Consider the following 21,329-nt stretch of genomic DNA (forward strand, 5'->3'; position numbering starts at 1 on the left):
AGACACTTAAGGTCATGCTCAACCTCCTTAGCAATCAGGGAAATACAAATGTAATACCATCTTACACCTGTCAGATTGGCTAAAATCCAAAACAACAATGATAACCTTTGCTGGAGAGGTTGTGGGGTAAGGGGTACACTCATCCATTGCTGATGGGAATGCACACTTGTGCAACCACTTTGGAAAGCAGTGTGGCGGTTTCTCAGGAAATTCGGGATCAACCTACCCCAGGACCCAGTAATTCCACTCCTGGGAATTTACCCAAGAGATGCCCAATCATACTATAAAAGCATTTGTTCAACTATGTTCATAGCAGCATTATTTGTAATAGCCAGATCCTGGAAACAACCTAGATGCCCTTCAGTGGAAGAATGGATGAAGAAACTGTGGAATATATACATGTTAGAATACTACTCAGCGGTAAAAAACAATGACATCTTGGATTTTGCATGCAAATGGATGGAAATAGAAAACACTATTCTGAGTGAGGCAACTCAGACCCAAAAAGATGAACATGGGATGTACTCACTCATAATCGGTTTCTAGCCATAATTAAAGGACATCGAGCCTATAATTCGAGATCCCTGAGAAGATAATAAGAAGGTGAACCCAAAGAAAAACATATAGTAATCCTCCTGGATATTGGAAGTAGACACGATCGCCGGGCAAAAATTGGGAACTTGAGGGTGAGCGAGACGGGGCCAAGGGAAGATGGGGAGAGATAAGCGTGAATGGGAGAATGGGGGGAGCTAGGAGGAATGGGATGCTTGGGATACAGAAAGGGTGGATATGGGAGCAGGGAAGCATATATCTTAATTAAGGGAGCCATCTGAGGATTGTCAAGAGACTTGACTCTAGAGGGGTTCCCGGGTTTCCAGGGAGATGCCCCCAGCTAGTTCCTTGTGCAGATGAGGAGAGGGAGCCAGAAAAGGCCAGTTTCTATAGCCATACTGATGAATTTCTTGCATATCACCATAGAACCTCCACCTGGCGATAGATGAAGAAAATGACTGAGCCCCACATTGGAGCACTGGACTGAGCGCCCAAGGTCCTGATGAGGAGCAGAAGGAGGGGGAACATGTGAAAGAAAGTCAGGACCATGAGGGGTGCATTCACCCATGGAGACGGTGGGACAGAACTAACAGGAGATCACCAACTCCAGTTGGAATGGGACTGATGGAACATGCGGCCAAACCGGACTCTCTGAATGTGGCCGATGGTGGGGTCTGACTGAGAAGCCAAGGACAATGGCGCTGGGCTTTGATTCTTCTGCATGGACTGGCTCTGTGGGAGCCTTCTCAGCTTGGTTTACCACCTTCCTGGATCTGGGGGGAGTTGGGAGGACCTTGGTCTAAACATAGAGTAGGGAACCCTGATGGCTCCTTGGCTTGGAGAGGGAGGGAAGGAGGGTATGGCTGGAGGGGAGAGGAGGGAAGGGGGAGGAAGAGGGGAGGAGATGGAAATTTTTAAATATAAAAAATAAACCATAAAAAAAAAATAAAGACAACAGCATACCCCACACCCAAAATAGATTAGAACTGCTGTAACACCAGCCTTTGTTCACGGGCCTACTGCACTACAAAAATTATTTTATAATACTGAGTCCACTGATACACACAGGTGCTGAGAGAATGTAAGAGACTAATCGAGTTTTGAATAAACTTTCTACTAAAGGAATATGAAAACAATAGGACAGGATACAGCCCTTACTTGTAAGTAATTATTTCCTGGAATCAATCTGGAAATGAATGTTAGGAAGGACATCAGAAGCATGAGTGGAAACTGCTGACAGAACGGCTGGAGCTGTTTTCATACCAATAAAATACTCTTTATGCAAGAACGTCTTAACTTCCTTATGAACTAAATATTGGGCTTGACACTTCCAAAGAGAGCCTTTAACACTGCAGCACTTAAGTAAAATGTTCAACATCACCTGCTGAAGCTCGTTACTCCCAAACCAATTATTCCATTACACTATTATACACAGAGCAGGGTTCTTTCCCTCTATCCACCCCGCATCGTTGTTCTTGGACTATACCCAGAAGGGAAGCAAATATCATGACTCTGTCCACTCTAATAATCGGTAATTCCATCACCAATTCCTGAATCATTAGCGCTGTTGTCATCATCTTTAGCGGTTTTCTAGCCACAGCTAATGGAATGCTGCGGCAGCAGCAAATGGGGTGACAGGACCAAGGACACAGTGCCCCAGAGCACAAGGGTGGGGCCGCACGTACACACATAACCCATCTGACACCAAGTGCTCCTCCTGGCCTCTGGCTTTCCTCAATGAGGACATGGGGTACGCTCCTGTCTCACAGCACCCCAGCTCTTAAGTTTTCTGAGACAGGAGGTGCTGTTGTGCTTCTGATGATTAGTTACTGACTCTGTCTCTGCTCAAACACACACCATCTGAAAGGACACATCAAGTTTTGGGAGAACTCCAAGCATTAGGAAATAAAAGTCTTGAAACTGTTCAGTGAATCCCTACCCAACGCTATTGACATGATGTAGATGGAGCTAGATGTGGAATTAGGATACCATCTTTATTCAGAAACTGCCACAGGCATGAACCTTAGCCAGCCACACCCTACAAATAACACAATATGATTTCAGAGATGGATCACATTTTTTGCACAGAACATATTTGTAATTTCCAGAATTTGAAGGTTTTCAGGATTAATATTCTTACCAACTTTAGGAGGGTCAAAGGGTGTCTCTTTTAAGCGCTTTTCCAGTTCTGCAAGGGATGTGTTGTTAATGATATCCTGCAAGGCAGAAGGTGGAAAGTTAGGGTACTCATCTGAGAGTGAGAGAGATTAAGGAGAGTCATTTCAAAGTACACAGAAGAAAAAAAGCATCCCATACTGCCCTCTTGTGTCCTAAAGGAACAGACGCCACTCTTATTCCACATGAAAGAAAAGCACACCACCAAGTTCAAGGTTCGTTGTACTGACAGGAAAACCATGTTAAAACTACAAACATGTGCAGGCCTAGTGGTGCTCACCTCTAATCTGCTACTTGGGAGGCTGAGGCAGCAGGATGGAGAATAAAAGGCCAACCTGGTTTTTACTGAAGCAAAACTAGGAAAAAACTGTGGAAGGGGAAGAAAAAGCAAGCTTCCAGGTTTGCTGGGGGTGTGGGGCTTGGGGAATGACACAACTTTGGCCGTACTGCCCTATTGTACTGCTCGAAGGCAACAGCAAGCTCTTAATGTCAGGACAGCTGGCAGGGACAGTGCTGGAAGGCACTGTCCCGGCATACTGCTCCAGAGGCTGCAGAAGGTCCTTCACAAACTGTAAATGATCATACATTAACTTATCTTTATTAGAAAATATGTCCAAATATGTAAAATAAGGAGCTAGGCAGAGAAATGACAAATTGGCTATACGTAAAACCAATTAAAAAACATAGACTACAAGGCAGGTGAAATGGTTCCTGCCGTTTTTTTTTTTATTTATTTATTATGTATACAATATTCTGCAGGCCAGAAGAGGGCACCAGACCTCATTACAGATGGTTGTGAGCCACCATGTGGTTGCCGGGAACTGAACTCAGGACCTTTGGAAGAGCAGGCAGTGCTCTTAACCACTGAGCCATCTCTCCAGCCCCAATGGTTCCTGCCTTTAATCCCAACACTTGGGAGGCAGAGTCAGAAGGATCTCTATGAGTTCCAGGGCAGCATGGTCTAAAAAACAAGTTCCAAGACAGACAGGACTGTAACATGGAAAAACCCTTTCTCAAAAACATGTATGTACGTATGTGTGTGTGTGTTTACATATTATATATAATTATACAATTATACATAAGTCACAACTGTGTGGTGGCACACACTTGTCACCAACACTGAGGAAGCTGACAGGGGGAGAACTACAGAGTTAACTTGGGCTAAAGAGTAAGCCTGTACTAAAAAACAAAAATAAATAAAAAACAAAAATTATAAATTTTAACATTTAAAAACTTATACTCAAAAAGAGGAAAAATAAAGATAACTTCATATTTTGATATATTTATTTCTGGACTTTTCCAATGTCTCTCTTCTTCCTTTCTTATTTTTATTGTGTCTGAAATAACACTTTAAAAGATCAGAATTCCAAAGTTATTAGTGGTAATGCAAAAAAGTTTCAAAAAGAGCATGGTGGCACGTGCTTGCACATGGGAGGTAGAGGCAGGAGGAACAAGAATTCAAGGTAACTACTCTCACCTACAGGGTAAGTTCAAGGCCAGCCTCAGCATACGAAGATTCTGTCTTAAACAAACAAAAAATTCAAATTATTTCTAATGAATGATAGTTCAGATTGAAATAATACCTTAAAAGGCTGTGTGCTGGCCATCAGTTTAGTATCCAAGAGCCTGGAAAGAAAATAAATTTTAATAAGGTAAATAAAATATATAGCATTATTTCAAATGTACTTTATTAAAACATAAAAATACTTAAAATGTTTCATAAATAAAATAGCTATGTAACATATACTTCATATATGATATACTGAAAAATCACTCAATTCATAAAGTACTTAAAAGTGGATAGATGAAGCACACACACTGGCCAGTGTGAACCTAGCAGTAATGTGGTTAATGAGCTAAGGACACAGTCCCATGTGCTGCTTCATTCATCAAACTGCTGTACGCTTTCCATATACTTGCCAAAGGAACAGGTTCCATGCATGTACCTGGAGGAATGAGGCTAGCATCCATCTTGAAGGTCAGACAAACACTGTATGCTTTCCCATTCTATGTGGTATATGGTCTGCCCCTCCCAAACAGCCACCACCCACCACTACCACCTGGGTTACACAGTTTGAATTCTTATGGGGCCAAAATCCATATTGGGAAGTTCCCTGCTACTTCCTACTGTGCCAGCTAAGCTCCACTGTCAAAATGGCTGAATTTGGAATCACCTAAGGACCTCTGAGGAAGTTACTCTCTCTCTCTCTCTCTCTCTCTCTCTCATTCTCTCTCTCTCTCTCTCACACACACACACACACACACACACACACACACACACAGAGTGGTAAAGAAGGAGAGAAAGCCAGATAGGTGCTGGGGTATCCCTAGTCTGTGGGTGTGAGGAGTAGACTCCTTTGAGCTCACCATCCCTTCCCACCAGAGCAGGCTGTACCCTCAAACTGTGGGGTACACTAGATTTTCCTCCTGTGAGCTGATATTCTCAAGTACTCCATCACAGCAATGAGAAAAAGTAGAGCACCTAACTATTCTATTACAGGGACCAGAAATACTAGGGAAGAGACTGACCACACAAAAATTCTGTCAAAGGCATTGGAGAGATGGCTCAGAGGTCCTGAGTTCAATTCCCAGGAACCACATGGTGGCTCACAACCATCTGTAATGAGATCTGGTGCCCTCTTCTGGCATGAAAGCATACATGTAGGCAGACACTGTATACATACTAAATAAATAAGTCTTTTAAAAATTCTGTCTAAATCTCCTGGGTGGTGGTAGCACAAGCTTTTAATCCCAGCCAAATCTCTGTGTTCAAGGCCACCCTGGTGTACAGAGTGAGTTCCAGGACAGCCAAGACTGTTTCACACAGAAACCCTATCTCAAAAATAATTAAATAAATAAACAAACAAACAAAAATAAAGAAACAGTGTAGATTGTTTCACAGAGAAACTGTCTCAAAAAACCGGGAAGGAGAGAGGGAAGGAGGGGAGAGGGACGGAAGGAGAGAAGAGGGAAGGAAAGAGGGAGGGAGGAAGGGAAGAAAGGAAAGAGGGAGGGAGGGAGGAAGAATTCTGTCTAAATCTATTTCCAAATAAATATAAACACTGTGGCTGGGACAGCAATAGCCCAGTTGAAAGTAGGACTAGTTGGCTACCCTCACTTGCCCTTATTACCGCATAGGCTCCATGTACCTGCCATGTGTTTGATCACACATGTGACATATGACATAGCCAAACACTAACAATACTGGCACTGATGAAGTTCCAGGGAGTGTGGGTGGGAGGGTCTCTAGCCATACGGTTCTTAACTGAGGAGAGAGAACTCTTAGTTGGGACACGTCAAACGTACATTGCGTTGCACATGTGTGGATGGCCAGACCCGTGTCAGAACCCTTCACCAGTCCTCTGGACAGCAGAATGCAGGACAGGAAAAAGGGAGACATCAGCTACTTTCTACTTTCACTCTAAGCTAGAATCTGATTTTTAATGGATGATCACACTACTCATAAACTTAAACAGTCAACAATGGCAAAGTGGGGGATGTCCAAGCCATTAAATTCCTTCCCAGCTTGGAGGAACTGCCTGCTTGTGTTGCACATACCTCAGTGAGTATCTCAAATGTCAGGGGGCGCTTAAAGAAGGCTTACCTGTCTAAAAAAAGCTGCAGAGAAACCCTGTCTCAAAAAACCAAAAAAAAAAAAAAAAAAAAAAAAAAAGAAGGCTTACCTGGGGAAGACACATGTTGTCATCTCCTTAAACTCATTCAGGTCCTAAACGGCAAAAGGATGCCCGTTACTGTCTTTCAAACAGACCAAAGTATTGTTAAGAACACACACAAGCAGCTCTCAGCTGTTTTCTCAAATATTAACTGTCATGCCTCACATGGGCTTCAAGCTAAAGAGTAAAATCCACTTTTAATTAAGAATTATTTATTGGAAGCTGGAGAGATGACTCCAAGGTGAAGAGCACTTATGGCTCTTGCAGAGGACCCAGGTTAGGTTCCCAGAACCCACATGGTTTCTCACAACCACCCATAACTCTATTCCAGGAGATTTAATGCCCTATTCTGACCTCCTCCGGCACTAGGCACACATGTGGTACACATATATACATATATGCAGGCAAGACATTACAAAAGAATTACTTTCTAAAATAAACCTGAGACTTGGTGCCTGCCTGCGGTCAAATGAGTTCAACACTAGGACTCACATGATGGAAGGCTAACTTTTGTAAGTTGTCCTCTGACTGCCACCTGTGCAAGCGCGTGTGCGTGCACACACACACACCGCACACACAAATTTTTTAATTAAGAAAAACAGGGAAAGTAAGATGGATTGGCAGTTTAAAAGTACCAGACAGATGCCAAGCCTGACAACCTGAATTTGATCAGAGATCAAGATGAGTAAGAAGGAACCAACTCTCACAATTGAGTCTGACATCCACAGACACACCTCAGCAACACAAAAATAAACAAAATTAAAATTTTAATGTAATAAAAATAAATAAAAATGAATTTAGGAATATCTCTCATTTTTCACTGGGAATTATATGACTAAGAGAAGTAATTTCATTACCAAAAAATTCTATAGTTGAACTAAAAAAAAAAGTGGCTCTGTCATATGTAAAGTACTACTGACCTGAGAGACGGTCATACCCCAGGGTAAGACCCATCTCTGGTTCTTAGTTAAAATGGTCATTAACACACAGACCTTGCAACATGCATATGACTCTTGCTCAAAGTACTCAGAAAATTACTAATGTGGAACTAACTCTAAGTGCCTAAACTAGACTATTCATTTCATAGGTTTATTTTGATAAGGAATTCTAGAGCAGAAATGAGAATACTTTAGTTCTGGATTAGCTTATTACACACATAACTGTCACACTATCCTGGGTAGTCACACTCCTGACCTTTTGTAAACTACACTTCTTTTCAAGTCATTCATGCTTCTCAGTGAGCTGCCATTCCCAACTAGCTTTTAAAGCCTATAACACAGACTGTGTTTAGTTTAAAATATATACCAGCTTCTCAATGGCTGCTGTTTAATCAATGAACAAAATATGAACAAGTGGTTCTAAGGCTAAGTCAACCAAAAAATGCCCTAATGACCACTGTTAACCTTTCAACACCACAAAAAGGTTTTACAAGCAAAAGCAAAGTAGAATGAGGCCACCACCAGGGCCTTCACAGAATTATGGGCCAATACCAACAAGGTCATGGTCAAGCAGCAAAAGGTCCCATTAAAAACTCCCCTAAATGCCAAGAGATGGATTCTTTTTTTTTTTATCTTGGCATGTGTATGTGCATACAATGTGTATATAGAGTGTGAGCACAAGCTTGCCTTGGTGCACGTATGGAAGTCAAAGACAATCTCTGATTCAGCCTTCTCCCTCCACCATGTGGAGCCAGGTTCTCTCGCTGACTAGGCTGTCTTGCCCACAAGCTTTGGGAGTTTTGCCTGTCTCCACCTCTCATCGCGTAGTGGAATTCTGGATTACAGATAAGGTGCTGTGATTAGCTTTGCTTTACATCTTAAAACACAGTGCTAGGAGCTGCAGAGACAGCTCGGTTAAGAACATAGCTGCTCTTCCAGAAGATGGGCTCATTCCCAGAACCCACATGGAAGCTCAGAACTATCTGTAACCAGAGTATCCAATGACTTCTGGCTTCTGCGGGTACCAGGCATTAAAGTGGTGCAGACATACATGCAGGCTGTAGTGGTTTGAATGAAAATGACCCTCACAGGTTCATATATTTGAATGTTTGGTCCACAGTTAGTGGAACTGTTTAGGATGGAATAAAAGGTGTGGACTTGGAGGATGTATGTCACTGGGGTTGAAGGTTTCAAAAGCCAACTCCAGTCCCATCCGCTGCTTGTTGCCAGGAGATCTTTTTTTATTATTATATTTATTGAGCTCTACATTTTTTCTCTGCTCCCCTCCCTTACTCTCCCCTCACCCTTCAGCCCTCCCCCAAGGTCACCATGCTCCCAATTTATTCAGGAGATCTTGTCTTTTTCTACTTTGTACTTCCCATGTAGATTAGATCTATGTAAGTCTCTCTTACTGTCCACACTGTTGTCTAAGTTCTTTGGGATTGTGGTTTGTAGGCTGGCTTTATTTGCTTTATGTTTAAAAACCACCTGTGAGTGAATACATGTGATAATTGTCTTTCTGTGTCTGGCTTACGTCACTCAAAATAATGTTTTCTAGCTCCATCCATTTTTCTGCAAAATTCAAGCTGCCGTTAATTTTTTCTGCTGTGTAGTACTCCATTGTGTAAATGTACCACATTTTTCTAATCCATTCTATTGAGGTGCATTTAGGTTGTTTCCAGGTTCTGGTTATGACAAACAAAGCTGCTATGAACATAGTTGAGCACATGTCCTTGTGGCACAATTGAGCATCCTTTGGATATATACCTAAAAGTGGTATTATTGAGCCTTGAGGAAGGTTGTTTCCTAATTTTCTGAGAAATCACCACACTGACATCCAAAGGGGCTACACCAGCTTGCATTCCCACCAGCAATGCAGAAGTGTTCCCGTTTCCCTACAACCTCTCCAGCATAAGTTGTCATCAGTGTTTTTGATCTTGGCCATTTTTAGAGGTGTATGATGGAATCTGAGTTGTTTTGATTTGCATTTCTCTGATAACTAAGGATGCTGAACATTTCCTTAAGTGTCTTTCAACCATTTCAGATTGCTCTGTTGAGAGTTCTCTGTTTAGGTCTGTACTCCATTTTTTTATTGGATTATGTGATCTTTTGGTGTCCAATTTTTTGAGTTCTTTGTATATTTTGGAGATCAAATCTCTGTCTGATGTGGGGTTAGTGAAGATCTTTTCCCATTCTGTAGGCTGTCGTTTTGTCTTGTTGATCATGACCTTTGCTTTACACAAGCTTTTCAGTTTCAGGAGGTCCCACTTATTAGTTGTTTCTCTCAGTGTCTGTGCTGCTAGGGTTATATTTAGGAAGTGGTTCCCTGTGCCAATGCATTCAAGTGTACTTCCCACTTTCTCTTCTACAAGGTTAAGTGTGTGGCTGGCTTTATGTTGAGGTCTTTAATCCATTTGGACTTGAATTTTGTGCATGGTGATAGATATGAGTCTATTTTCATTCTTCTACATGTTGATATCCAGTTATGCCAGCACCACTTGTTAAATATGCTTTCTTTTTTCCATTTGATATTTTTTGCTTCTTTATCAAAGATCAGGTGTTTGAAGATGTGTGGACTGATATCCGGATCTTCTATTCAGTTCCATTGGTCCTCCTGTCTGTTCTTATGCCAATACCAGGCTGTTTTCAGTACTGTAGCTCTGTAGTAGAGCTTGAAGTCAAAGATTGTGATGCCTCCAGAAGTTCTTTTCTTGTACAGGATTGTTTTGGCTACCCTGGGTTTTTTGCTTTTCCAAATGAAGTTGAGTACCATTCTTTCGAGGTCTTTGAAGAATTTTGCTGGGATTTTGATGGGCACTGCATTGAATCTGTTGCCAGGAGATCTTGATGCAAAGTCCTGAGCTACTACTCCAGAGCCATGTCTGTTTGCTCCCCACCATGATGATCATGAACTCATCCTCTGAAGCTGTAATAAGCACCTAATGAAGTGTTTCCATTCCTAGGAGCTGCTGTGGTCATCGTGTCTCTTCACAGCAACAGAAGAGAAACTAAGAAAAAGGCAAAACAACTCTGCTGGCTGGTCTCATGTCACCTTGACACACAAGTTAGAGTTATCTGAAAGGAGGGAAACTCAATTGAGAAGATGCCTCTATAACATCCAGCTGTAAGCATTTTCTTAATTAGTGACTGATGGGGAAGGGCCCAGCCCATTGTGGGTGGTGCCATCCCTCAGTTGGCGGTCCTGGGTTCTAGAAGAAAGCAGGCTGAACAAGCCTTGAAGAGCAGCCAGTAAGCAGATCCCTTTCATGGCCTCTGCATCAGATCCTGCTGCCAAGTTCTTGCCTTGCTTGAGTTCCTGTCCTGATTTCCTTTGGTGATGCGCAACAGTGCTGAAGTGTAACCTTTTCCTCCCCAACTTGTTTTTTAGTCATGGTGTTTTGTCAAAGCAACAAAAACCCTAACTAAGACAACATCCACACACAAAAAATAATAAATGTTTTTTAACTAAAATATGGTACCAGCAAATGTAAATGTTCTAGCATCTCCAATAGATTGTCTCCTATTGCTCTAATCACTTTTTCCATAGCTAAATAAAGGACAAATTTTCTTTCTCTTATAATGCAGGGAGAAAAAGGGTGTATGTGTTTGTGTGTGTGTGTGTGTGTGTGTGTGTGTGTGTGTGTGTGTGTGTGATCACCTCAGGTTCCTTGGTGAGATAAAACTGCGCAATACAAATCACCAGCGTTCTGGTAGAATTTTAACTGGTCTAGTCTCAAGTTCACATTTTCGGAGCACACATACACCAGGTGAATCCTCCTCAGATCTAATCACATAAAATTGGTTGTACCTCGTAATTCAGAACAAAACATAGGCACCATGGAGGTACCAAATCCCTGGAGGGCTCGCCACAGAACAGTCGGATTCTAGTGAAGCAGCAGGCAAAGAATTGTGTAGCAGGAAAGGGTAAGTGAAGCTGCAGACTGCACACATGCAGCAAAACTACAGTAGAGCAGGCAGGAATAATCATGCATCCACACCACAGGCGTACCAAAACACAAGCGTTTAGGAAACATGTCAGCCTCACTGAGAACACGGAGTCTCACAGAGACTGAATTATATAGTCAATCAGATACAGCCTGACAGGCCAGCTCCAAAGAGTCGACTATATGCAGAAACAAACAATGTGAGATTACCTAGGAATTTTAGGCATGGACAGTTATATGAAGAGAGACGCACATAAGTCAGAAGACACACATTTGTTAAGTCAGTATTGAATGCCGTCATGAGTCTGCCTCTGTCCGGTATTCAGAATACCCAGAGCACAACACTAAATATGCTCCCTAGTCCTTTTTGTTAACTTCATCGCTTTAAGGTCAGGAACGGAGCTGCTCCGTTGGTCTTCCTGGCCAGCGAGAAATGAATTGCTGAAACAACCATGAGCTCTTTAGATAGAAAATGCAAATGTCTGATCATCATTTTTGCTGGAACCCTTACATCCCGGAGGATGATGGGTCTGTCATGGAAGTGATGACAAACTTAAGACCAAAGTCCTAGGATGAGGGACCAACAGACCCACCGTGCAAAAGATTATCAAGGGGCTGATGGTGTCACGTGACCAAGGAAACATCAAGAGAGGTGGCAGATGTGGAAATGAGATCAAATTCTTATCCAAGACCAAACCATCCAAGAACCAACAAAACAGAAGTCCTACCTCAAGCAGTGTAAAGCAGGGGCTGGGCCAGGAGATGGGGAGCAGATTGTAATCCTAGCACTTGGAACTAAGAGTTCAAAATCAGTCTGGGCTACCTAAGTAGGGGCTGGAGAGAGAGCTCCTGGCTTAGAGCACTTGCTGCTCTTCCAGAGAACAGGTTCGGTTGATGACTTACAAGCATCTATAACTCCAGTTTCGGGGGATCTGACAACCTTCTCTGGCCTCTGTGACATCAGGCAAGCAAATGGTACAGGGAAAACACACACTTCAAAAATTATTTATGTGTATATGTGGCTGAGTTTGCGGGCACTACATTTCTGCGGGTGCCCTTGGAGGTCAGAAGGTATCAGATCCCCTGGAGCTGGAGTTACAAGAAGCTGAGGACTGCCAAGTGTGGGTGTTGGGAACCAAATCCAGGTCTGCTGAAAAAGCAAGTGGATTTAACCACTGAGACACCTTGACAGACCTGAAATTAAGTTTTTTAAGTAAATAAAAATAAAGCATGGTGTAATGATTATTCTTGGTTGTCAACTTGACTATATCTGGAATTAATTAAAATTCAAATGGCACACCTGTGAGGGATTTTTTTTTTTTTGCCTTAATTAAGTCATTGGAAGTAGAAAGACCTATTTCTAATCTGGATGGAGGGGGTTGAGGTAGGGTTTCTTTGTGTAGCAGCCCTAGCAGTTCTGGAACTATGTAGACCAGGCTGGCCTCAAACTCACAGTGATCTGCCTGCCTCTCCCTCCTGAGTGTTGGGATTAAAGGTGTGCACCACCATGGTCAGCAAATATGGATTTTTGAGGTGAGAGATACACCTTTTATCCAGATCTTTTGAGGTAGAAGATTCACCTTTGATCTGGGCCACACCTCTGCTGGCAGCCTACATAAAGGACAAGGGAGAAGGAAGCTTGCTCTCTTTGCCTGCTACTTGCTCTCACTGGCATTAGAGCATGCTTCTTCAGCATTTCAGTGTTCGCTGAAGACCAGCTGAGACATCCAGCTTTGTGGACTGAATAACTACTGGATTCTTGGACCTTCCATTGGAAGACAGACATTGCTGGAGTAGCTGGACCACAGCCTGTAAGCACTCTAGCAAATCCCACATATATATATGTAAATATATAAATTCAGTCTATCAGTTTTGTTTCCCTAGAGAACCCTGACTAATACACACGGATTGGCAAACTATGGGCCAATATTCATCAACAATGGTTGATGAATAAAGCTGTTTGGGCCAATTGCTTAACAGAGTAAAACCAGGTGGAAAATCAGAACAGAGAGAGAGAGAGAGAGGGCGGAGTCAAAGAGATGCCGAAGGAGAAAGACGCCAGAACAGAACTTTACCCAGTAAGCCACAGCCTCGTAGCAATACATTAGTTAATAAGAAGCCTGAGCTAATAGACCAAACAGTGTTGTAATTAATATAGTTTCTGTGTGATTATTCCGGTCTGGGCAGCTGAGAAATGAAAGAGTAGTCTCCACCTACAATTATCCAACATAGCTGTCTCAGGATTATAACAGCCAACTGGAGAGGCGTGACAGTGACTTGAGTGGCCTGGCTCCTGGTATAGAGATGCCACCCAAGTCCCCAGGGAGCCTCATGGTGCTCAGCAGGAGGCAAGAGGCAATCACAGCTCTCCTAAATCTAATTTCAGAGATGCCTACGGCCTACCCTCTGTGCAGTAATAAATAGGCAAACCCACCAGAATCAATCGAGGAAATACATATTTAGCTTTCCTCTGGCAATAGCTGACCACTGAAACAGCTCATATGCACTTCCTATCAAAACAGTATAGCAAGGCAATAAACCTGGTTTAGCAGCTAGCTTTTGAACTATCTTCCCAGGTCCATAGAAAGTATCTATGGTCCAAAGATGATGTCTAAGGGGTTAGAGAGAGGACTCGATGATCAATATCATGTGCTGCTCTTCCAGAAGCCCCAGCACCACCTCACAGCTCAGAACCTTCCATCACTGCAGTCCTAAGTGCCCACCTCTGGGACTCCTGGAGCACCAGGCACAGGGCACACGACATGCGGACAAAAGACTTACACACATAAAATAATAAGACAAATCTTTTAAAAAGAAGAGTACAGGCAGTTGTTTCTGGAAACATGTCACATACGAGGAAATGAGGAATTGCAACCCAGGCAGAGAGCAATCACAGTTGAAAGGCAGGGGGTATCAACACTGGAGCGACTTACCGCAGGCAGAGGGCAGTAGAACTGGTGAATTGTGTGCATGACATCCAAGAGCATATTGTGTCCAACAACCAGTTTTCCCTGGGAAAAGACAAGGTCAAAACTGCATCAGGACTTGAGTAAGATAGATACTTCAGATGAGACAAGAGTTTCACAACAGAGACAGGCAAGCCTCCTGCTCAGTAGGTAATCCACACAGGCCTCAAATTCATACCCTTCCTGCTTCTGCCTCTCAAGTGCTGAGATTACAGGTATACACCCACTGTGTCCATTCTTAGTGATGTCTCTGTTTTTCTTAGTTTTATTAATCTTGTCATTTTCAAGAATTTGATGTAGTTTTTTATTGTTGGTTTTGTTTTTTAAGACAAGTCTTGCTATACTGCCCAGGCTGCCCCTGAACTTCTGGGCTACAACAATCCTCCTGCCTTGGCGTCCCTGAGAGGGTGGGGATGTAGCACACACAGTGCCTGGCTGGAAGTAGTAAGTTTGACTGAAGCACTTTTAAACAATAAAATCTGGAACCCTGAGAACTTGACTTGTCAAAAGCTGTAAACAAAACTTCAAATATTTATCTTTAAGACTTTAAAAAAGATCTTTAAAACAGCCTACTTATTGTTAAAGATTTATAACAATGCTATGAAATGGAAAAATAACTAATTCCTAATTTTATTAAATTCAACCTTCATTAACTACATTATCTATGTCTCGGTTCAATGGGTCATGACATGTCATTGCTCTTCTTTTTTAAAATTTATTATTATTAGTCTGTGTGTACGCACACACACATGCACATACTTGAGTGGATGGTGGAGGGGGCAAGTACACATGCCACAGCAGGGTTTGCCCTTTCTACCTTTACATGGCTTTGGGAAATCAGACTCAGGTTGCCACACTGATAAAGCACTCAGGTGCTTTATCCACTGAGCCATCTTGCTGACCCTCAATGCTTCTCAATCAAATGAAATATAAACATGTACAATACTTACTGCATTTTGATAAAAATTTAACTACTAAAATAGAATGTTGCAACCTTGCGATTCTTCAGGAAATGGGAAGATGATGACACTGCTGGTTTAGTTTTGGGGATAGAGGACTGGGAGTTGAGAAGATCCTCAGGTAGCTTAGGCTGGCTTTGAGTGCCTATGTAGCTGGGATAACCTTGAACTCCTGATCCCATGTGTCACCATATTTAGCTTTGCTTCCAGAATTTGTTTCGTTTTGTCACTTATTTGTGGATTAAGAAGGGTAATTTGTTTTATTTGTCACTTATTTGTGGGTTAGGAAGGGTATTTTGTTTTATTTGACACAGGGTCTCCTCTCTAGCCTGGGCTGTGCTGGAACTCACTGTGTAGTGCTGGCTAGATGGCTCCATTTTGAACATAAAGCATCAAGCAATATAGTGAAGAACAGCTTGTTAGATTTGGGATATTTTATAGAAGATTAATTAATTATGTCAAGAATTAAGTTGAGCTCTGACTTTGACGTGTTACATGAAGAAACATTAAGACTTTGTAAAAGCTTCATTTCTATAAAGCAAACACTGGGGAGGGATCATTAGTCAGCCAGCCTAGCTGAATCAAAGAGGGGCGAGACAAGTGAAAGGTGGGGCAGGCATGACAACTGGAGAAGGGAGATGCCAGATGTCAACAACTCTTCTTACAGGACTTGCTTTTAGTCTCATAGTCAACTCATTAGCATCACAGCAGTACGAGCTGCACTGACATCTACATCCTCAACTGCAGACAGAGCCTCTGGGCAAACCTACGCTCAGAGACACACTTCCTCTAACTAGGCCACAACTAATCCTTTTAGTGAAATAGTGTCATTCCCTTGTGAGTAAGCATTAAAATCTTTGAGCCTAGGGTTGCCGTTCTCTTTTAAAGCACCACAGCAGCCATGCCTGCACTTATGGCTGTGTGTACACACACTGCCCAGTGACGTCAACCTGCACGATGGCTATGTGTACACACACTGCCCAGTGACGTCAACCTGCACTATGGCTATGTGTACACACTGTCAGTGGCACAGAGTCAGAACAGCACAGAAGGAACCACTCTTGGGGCTACTGGTTAAGAGTGCTTACTGCTTTCAGAGGACCTGAGCTTTGTTCCCAGCACCCATTTCACAATCGCCTGCCAGTATAGCTCACAATCACCTGGAACATCTGAGGATGTTCTCTCTTCTGGCTTCTGCAGGCAGAAATGAGTTCAAGGCCAGCCTGCTCTACAGTATGAGTTCAAAGCCAGCCAGGTTTACAGAGTGAGTTCAAGGACAACCTGGTCTACAGAGTGAGTTCAAGGATAATCAGGGCTACACAGAGAAACCCTGTCTCGAAAAACAAACGAACAAAACGAACAAGAAAAAAGGTTAGTTCCCAGTTGGCACACTGGGCAACTGTAAATCCAGCTCCAGGGGACCTGACATACTCTTCTGGACTATGTAGGCAGCTGCAATCACAAGTCCACACATATATATACAGGCGAAATATCCATACACAAAAATTATTTAATAAAAAAAATTAAAGAGTAAAGTGCTGGGTTCAACCCTCAATCCTGCAAATCAATCCATCAACCATTCAATAAATAAATAAATAAATGTATTTACTATCTGTTAGCTTCATAGACATTTTAATATTAATAAAAAATTAAGCCAGGTAATGGTGGCTCAGGTCCCTAATCCCAGCACTTAAGAGGCAGAGGCAAGCGGATCTTTGAGTTCAAGGCAAACCTGGTCTACAGAGCGAGCTACAGGACAGGCAGGGCTATATAGAGAAACCCTATTTTGAAAAAATAAATAAATACTTTAATTTCTGAGACGTATAACTTAAATTATTTTCTCACTTTGTTTCCTCTAGATCCTAGAAAAGAGATTTAGATCCTTTTATTAAACTAAGTGTTTTGAAGAGATCTGTCACCTTCTCACTTTTCAGATCTGCCACGGCACCATAGGTATTCAGAGGTACTGCTGTCTTCTGTAATTTTTCGGAGTATGTACAGTTAAGCGAATAGACATGTACATCTTTCCACATACAAGGAGGACTTTGAACAGTAAGATGACTCTCAAGCACACTGGCAGCCCACAGTACCAAGGGTGAGCAGAAAATGCTTTTCTGGGCTCCTATGATCTTAGCAGCTGCTGAAGAGACTCAGCCCTTTCTCCTACCAGGATCGCACAACTCTGTTCAGAACAGTTTATGTGTCTACTTCAGGAAGAAGCTCCTCGTGATTAATGATCTTCTTTTAGAAGGCTCTATCATTGGCGATGTCCCCCAAATGAGAACATGGTGTGCCTCCTCTCCACTGCCCATGTTGACATACCTGCACTGAACTCTAAAAGTGTCTTGATGGCCAAACATCTAAGGGACAAGTCAACCTCTTTTCCCAGATCCAACTGCCTAAGAAGAAAATCTCAGACCCAGGTGATCTACTATTAAAAAGCAAGAGAATATTTACCCATGCGAAAGGCGGATGCCTTTCAGAGAGGACCAAGGAAAGATGTCTACCATAGAATTCTCTAGCCATTTATACAAATAGCTAGTACAGTTTTCGTTTTGGTTTGGTTTTGCTTTTTTGAGAGAGTTTCACTGTGTAGCTTTAGAGCCTGTCCTGGAACTCACTCTGTAGAACAGGCTAGCCTCAAACACGCAGAGACCCGCCTGCCTTTGCCTCCTGAGTGTTGAGATTAAAGGCATGCACCACTATTGCCTGAAGAGCCAGTATGTTTTCAAAGCTTTATTATTACGGAGATTATGATAGATGTATTTCAGGATTTAACTAGAGTTCTGTAGAGGAAGTCACCTTGTAATTATTTATCCTCTGGATTACTCTACTTGCTCCTTGACTTCTGATCTCAATTTCATACTCATGATGCCAGTTTCATGCAGCCACTGTGTTGGGCTGTCTTTTGGTTTTTTTTTTTCTTCCAGTTTTTCAAGACAGGGTTTCCTGTAGCTTTAGAGCCTGTCCTGGAACTAGCTCTTGTATACCAAGCTGGCCTCAAACTCACAGAGATCCGCCGACCTCTGCCTCCCAAGTGCTGAGATTAAAGGCGTGCGCCACTACTGCCCAGCATAATGCAGCTATACATACATCTTAGGATGGGTTTTGCAACAGAAGCCTTCTGGAAACGGGCTTGGACACAGTTCAGCGATGATGACTCCTGGCCTAGTGCACAGCAGCTACGGACCCGTGTCACTGACTTCCTCCTTGAGACTAGGTAAACATTCCAAGGGTAACTGTGGTAGTTTCAATGTAATTGGCCCCCCATAAGCTCTAGGAAGTGGCTTTGTGGGAGGAAATGTGTCAGGGTGGGGGTGGGATTGAGGTCTCTTATGATCAAGCTATGCCTAGTTGTCTCAGTTCACTTCCTGTTGCCTCCATATAAAATGTAGCCTCTCCATCACTCCAGCACCATGTCTGCCTACATGCCCCCATGTAAATAACGACAATGGACTAAATCTCTAAACTGTAAGCCAGCCCCAATTAAATATTTCCCTGTAGTACAATTAATAAAAACCCAGAGGCAGGTATTGGGGTTCAACCTGAAAGTTAAAAAAGCAAAGCAGTCAGCCACTGACTCTTACTTCTACCTCAGTCTGAAATGGTGACCCTGCCACCAGGAATCTCAGAATGAGACTGTGTCTGAGAGCTGTCTCCCCGCATTTTGTTACTCTCTAGTTCTGGGATTAAAGGTGTGCACCAGTATCACCCAGTTTCTGTGGCAAACTAGTGTAGCTACTAGGATTAAAGGTGTGTGTCACCACTGCCTGGTCTGTAAGGCTGACCAGGCAGCTGTTTTACTCTCTGATCTTCAGACAGGCTTTATTTATTAAAATACAAATGAAATATCACTACATTTTCCTTTATAAGAGTTGCCATAGTCATGGTGTCTCTTCACAGCAATAGAAACCCTAACTAAGACAGTAATCAAATGAACAATTTGCAATAGCAGTTAGACACTTAATCTTAAATAGCATGCTTAGTCATTTAATTAGAAACAAAACCAAAATGTTGATGACTTACCGAATTAGCAATGGCATGGATGACTCTTGAAAATCCCACAGCATCATTCAGTTCCTCCTAAGTAAAAGAACTAAATTAAAAACAAACAGAGCCAGCAAGAGGGCTTAGTGGGTAAAGGCACTTGCCACACAGGCCTCACAACCTCAGCGTGCCCCTCAGAACCCTATAAAGGCTGAAGAAAAGTGCCAGCTCCAACTGAACCCAAGTTCAGTTCCCAGCAGTCATATTAGAGAGATCACAAATGCATTTAACTACAGCTTCAGGGGCTCCCATGCCCTCATCTGGCCTCTGCACACTTGTGCAGACGTGGCACTCACTCTCAAGGATACACACAAAGCACACATATACACATCAATAAAATAATGAAAGAGGGGCTGGAGAGATGGCTCAGCAGTTAAGAGCACTGACTGCTCTTTTAGAGGACCCTGGTTCAATTCCCAGCACCCATATGGCAGCTCACAACTGTCTGTAACTCCAGGATCCAGCTCCCTCACACATTTATACATACAGGCTAAAGCACCAATGAAATAAATTAAAATAAAATAAAATAATGAAAGCAAATCTTTGATGAGAGGTGGTGATGAACACCTTTAATCACAACACTTGGGAGGCAAAGACAGGCAGATCTCTGGTCTACAGAGAAAGTTCCAGAACAGCTAGGGCTGCACAGAGAAACCTTGTCTAAAAACAAAAAAGAAAGAAAGAGAAGTACATATTTTCCGGTTTTAGAGAGTAAGATAGCAATGTTAAATTACTCATTAATAACTTAATAACACTGAGAGTTTGCCCATCACGTTAAATATTGAGAAAAGGACTATCTATTTATTTTCTGAATCAGGACCTCTTGCAAGTTTATACTGGCCTTGAAGCTTGACCTTCCCACCTCCTCCTTCCAAGGGCTGGGTTCACCACACAGAGCTATGGACCATGCTATAATTCCAAAGTCAATCAAGGTGACTTACAAAATACAACAAGGCAGACAAGGCAGTGCGAAGCTGTGACCCCAGCCACTGGAAGACACTGCCGTCTAAGACCCCACTGGTCTTCAAAAACTCCAAACCAAAACAAACTGTAACAAGTGGTCATCTGCTGGCTAACTGATCCAACAACTGATCCAGAAAGAAAGAAATCAGTCCTGTGTATGCTGTCACTTTTACTAAATGAAATAGCAAGCACACACTTACCTGCTCCTTTGCATACTTCTCCTGCTCTCTTCTCTTGCGCTCTTCCTCATCCACTTTGCTGATAAGTATGTGTCTCTCCTTCTAAAAGACACAGCAAATGTGCAGCTTTCTGAAAACATCATATACCCTTTTAGCTCCAAAGGGCTGTGATTATCACTTCAAATGGCAATGGTGATGTATTGAGCTACATAGTAGTTCAAGTCCAGCTTGAACTAGATGAGTCCATCTCAATACGCCAAAAAGAAAACAGCCAAAAAGTTATCAGCCAAAGAGTAAGCAAGCACAACAGAAGCTATTCTGACATGATGCCCAAACTGAGTGAGGACACATGCCCTTCTGCATGTGCATGTCATGACACTTCCATGGCACGACACTTCCAGTATTTTGTTTTATTTTATTTTGTTTTTCGAGTCAGGGCTTCTTGGTATCTTTGAAACCTGTCCTGGAACTCACTTTGTACACCAGGCTGGCCTTGAACTCTGCCTGCCTCTACCACCCAAATGCTGGGATTAAAGGCACCCGCCAACACCATTTGCAACATTTCCAGTATTTTAAGAATTCAAACTATGGCGCACGCCTTTAGGCTTCAAAGCTACAGAGAAACTCTGTCTCAAAAAACCAAAAAAAAGGGGGGGGGGGGGCGCTAAGAGATGGCTCAGAGGTTAAGAGCACTGGCTGCTCTTCCAGAGGTCCTGAGTTCAATTCCCAGCAACCACATGGTGGCTCACAACCATCTGTACTGAGATCTGGCGCCCTCCTCTGGCGTGCGGGCATACACTTAGGCGGAATGTTGTATACATAATAAATAAATAAATCTTTAAAAAAAATTCAAACTAACAAATGTCAATTGAAATCAACCACAGACTGTGCAAACAAGATTTTACAGAGTGATCAACAAGGTTATGTAACTT

General features: G+C 42.6%; 1 protein-coding gene across 2 annotated transcripts in view; it reads right to left on the reverse strand.

Annotated features, from left to right (window-relative positions):
• The window catches only part of Parn (poly(A)-specific ribonuclease), a 102,055-nt gene that overhangs the window by 64,748 nt on the left and 15,978 nt on the right, over window positions 1–21,329 (reverse strand). The window contains exons 11-16 of one of the 2 annotated variants that reach the window (XM_038327913.1): window positions 20,419–20,496; window positions 19,235–19,291; window positions 14,217–14,294; window positions 6,411–6,454; window positions 4,311–4,353; window positions 2,693–2,768 (exon numbers count right to left, since the gene is read on the reverse strand). In XM_038327913.1, the coding sequence (XP_038183841.1) occupies window positions 2,693–2,768; window positions 4,311–4,353; window positions 6,411–6,454; window positions 14,217–14,294; window positions 19,235–19,291; window positions 20,419–20,496 (376 nt within the window). Of the gene's footprint in view, window positions 1–2,692; window positions 2,769–4,310; window positions 4,354–6,410; window positions 6,455–14,216; window positions 14,295–19,234; window positions 19,292–20,418; window positions 20,500–21,329 lie in introns of both variants that reach the window. The other variant, XM_038327912.1, reaches the window with a different exon arrangement.

The sequence above is a fragment of the Arvicola amphibius genome, chromosome 4 (assembly GCF_903992535.2).
Source record: "Arvicola amphibius chromosome 4, mArvAmp1.2, whole genome shotgun sequence".
Lineage (NCBI taxonomy): Eukaryota > Metazoa > Chordata > Mammalia > Rodentia > Cricetidae > Arvicola > Arvicola amphibius.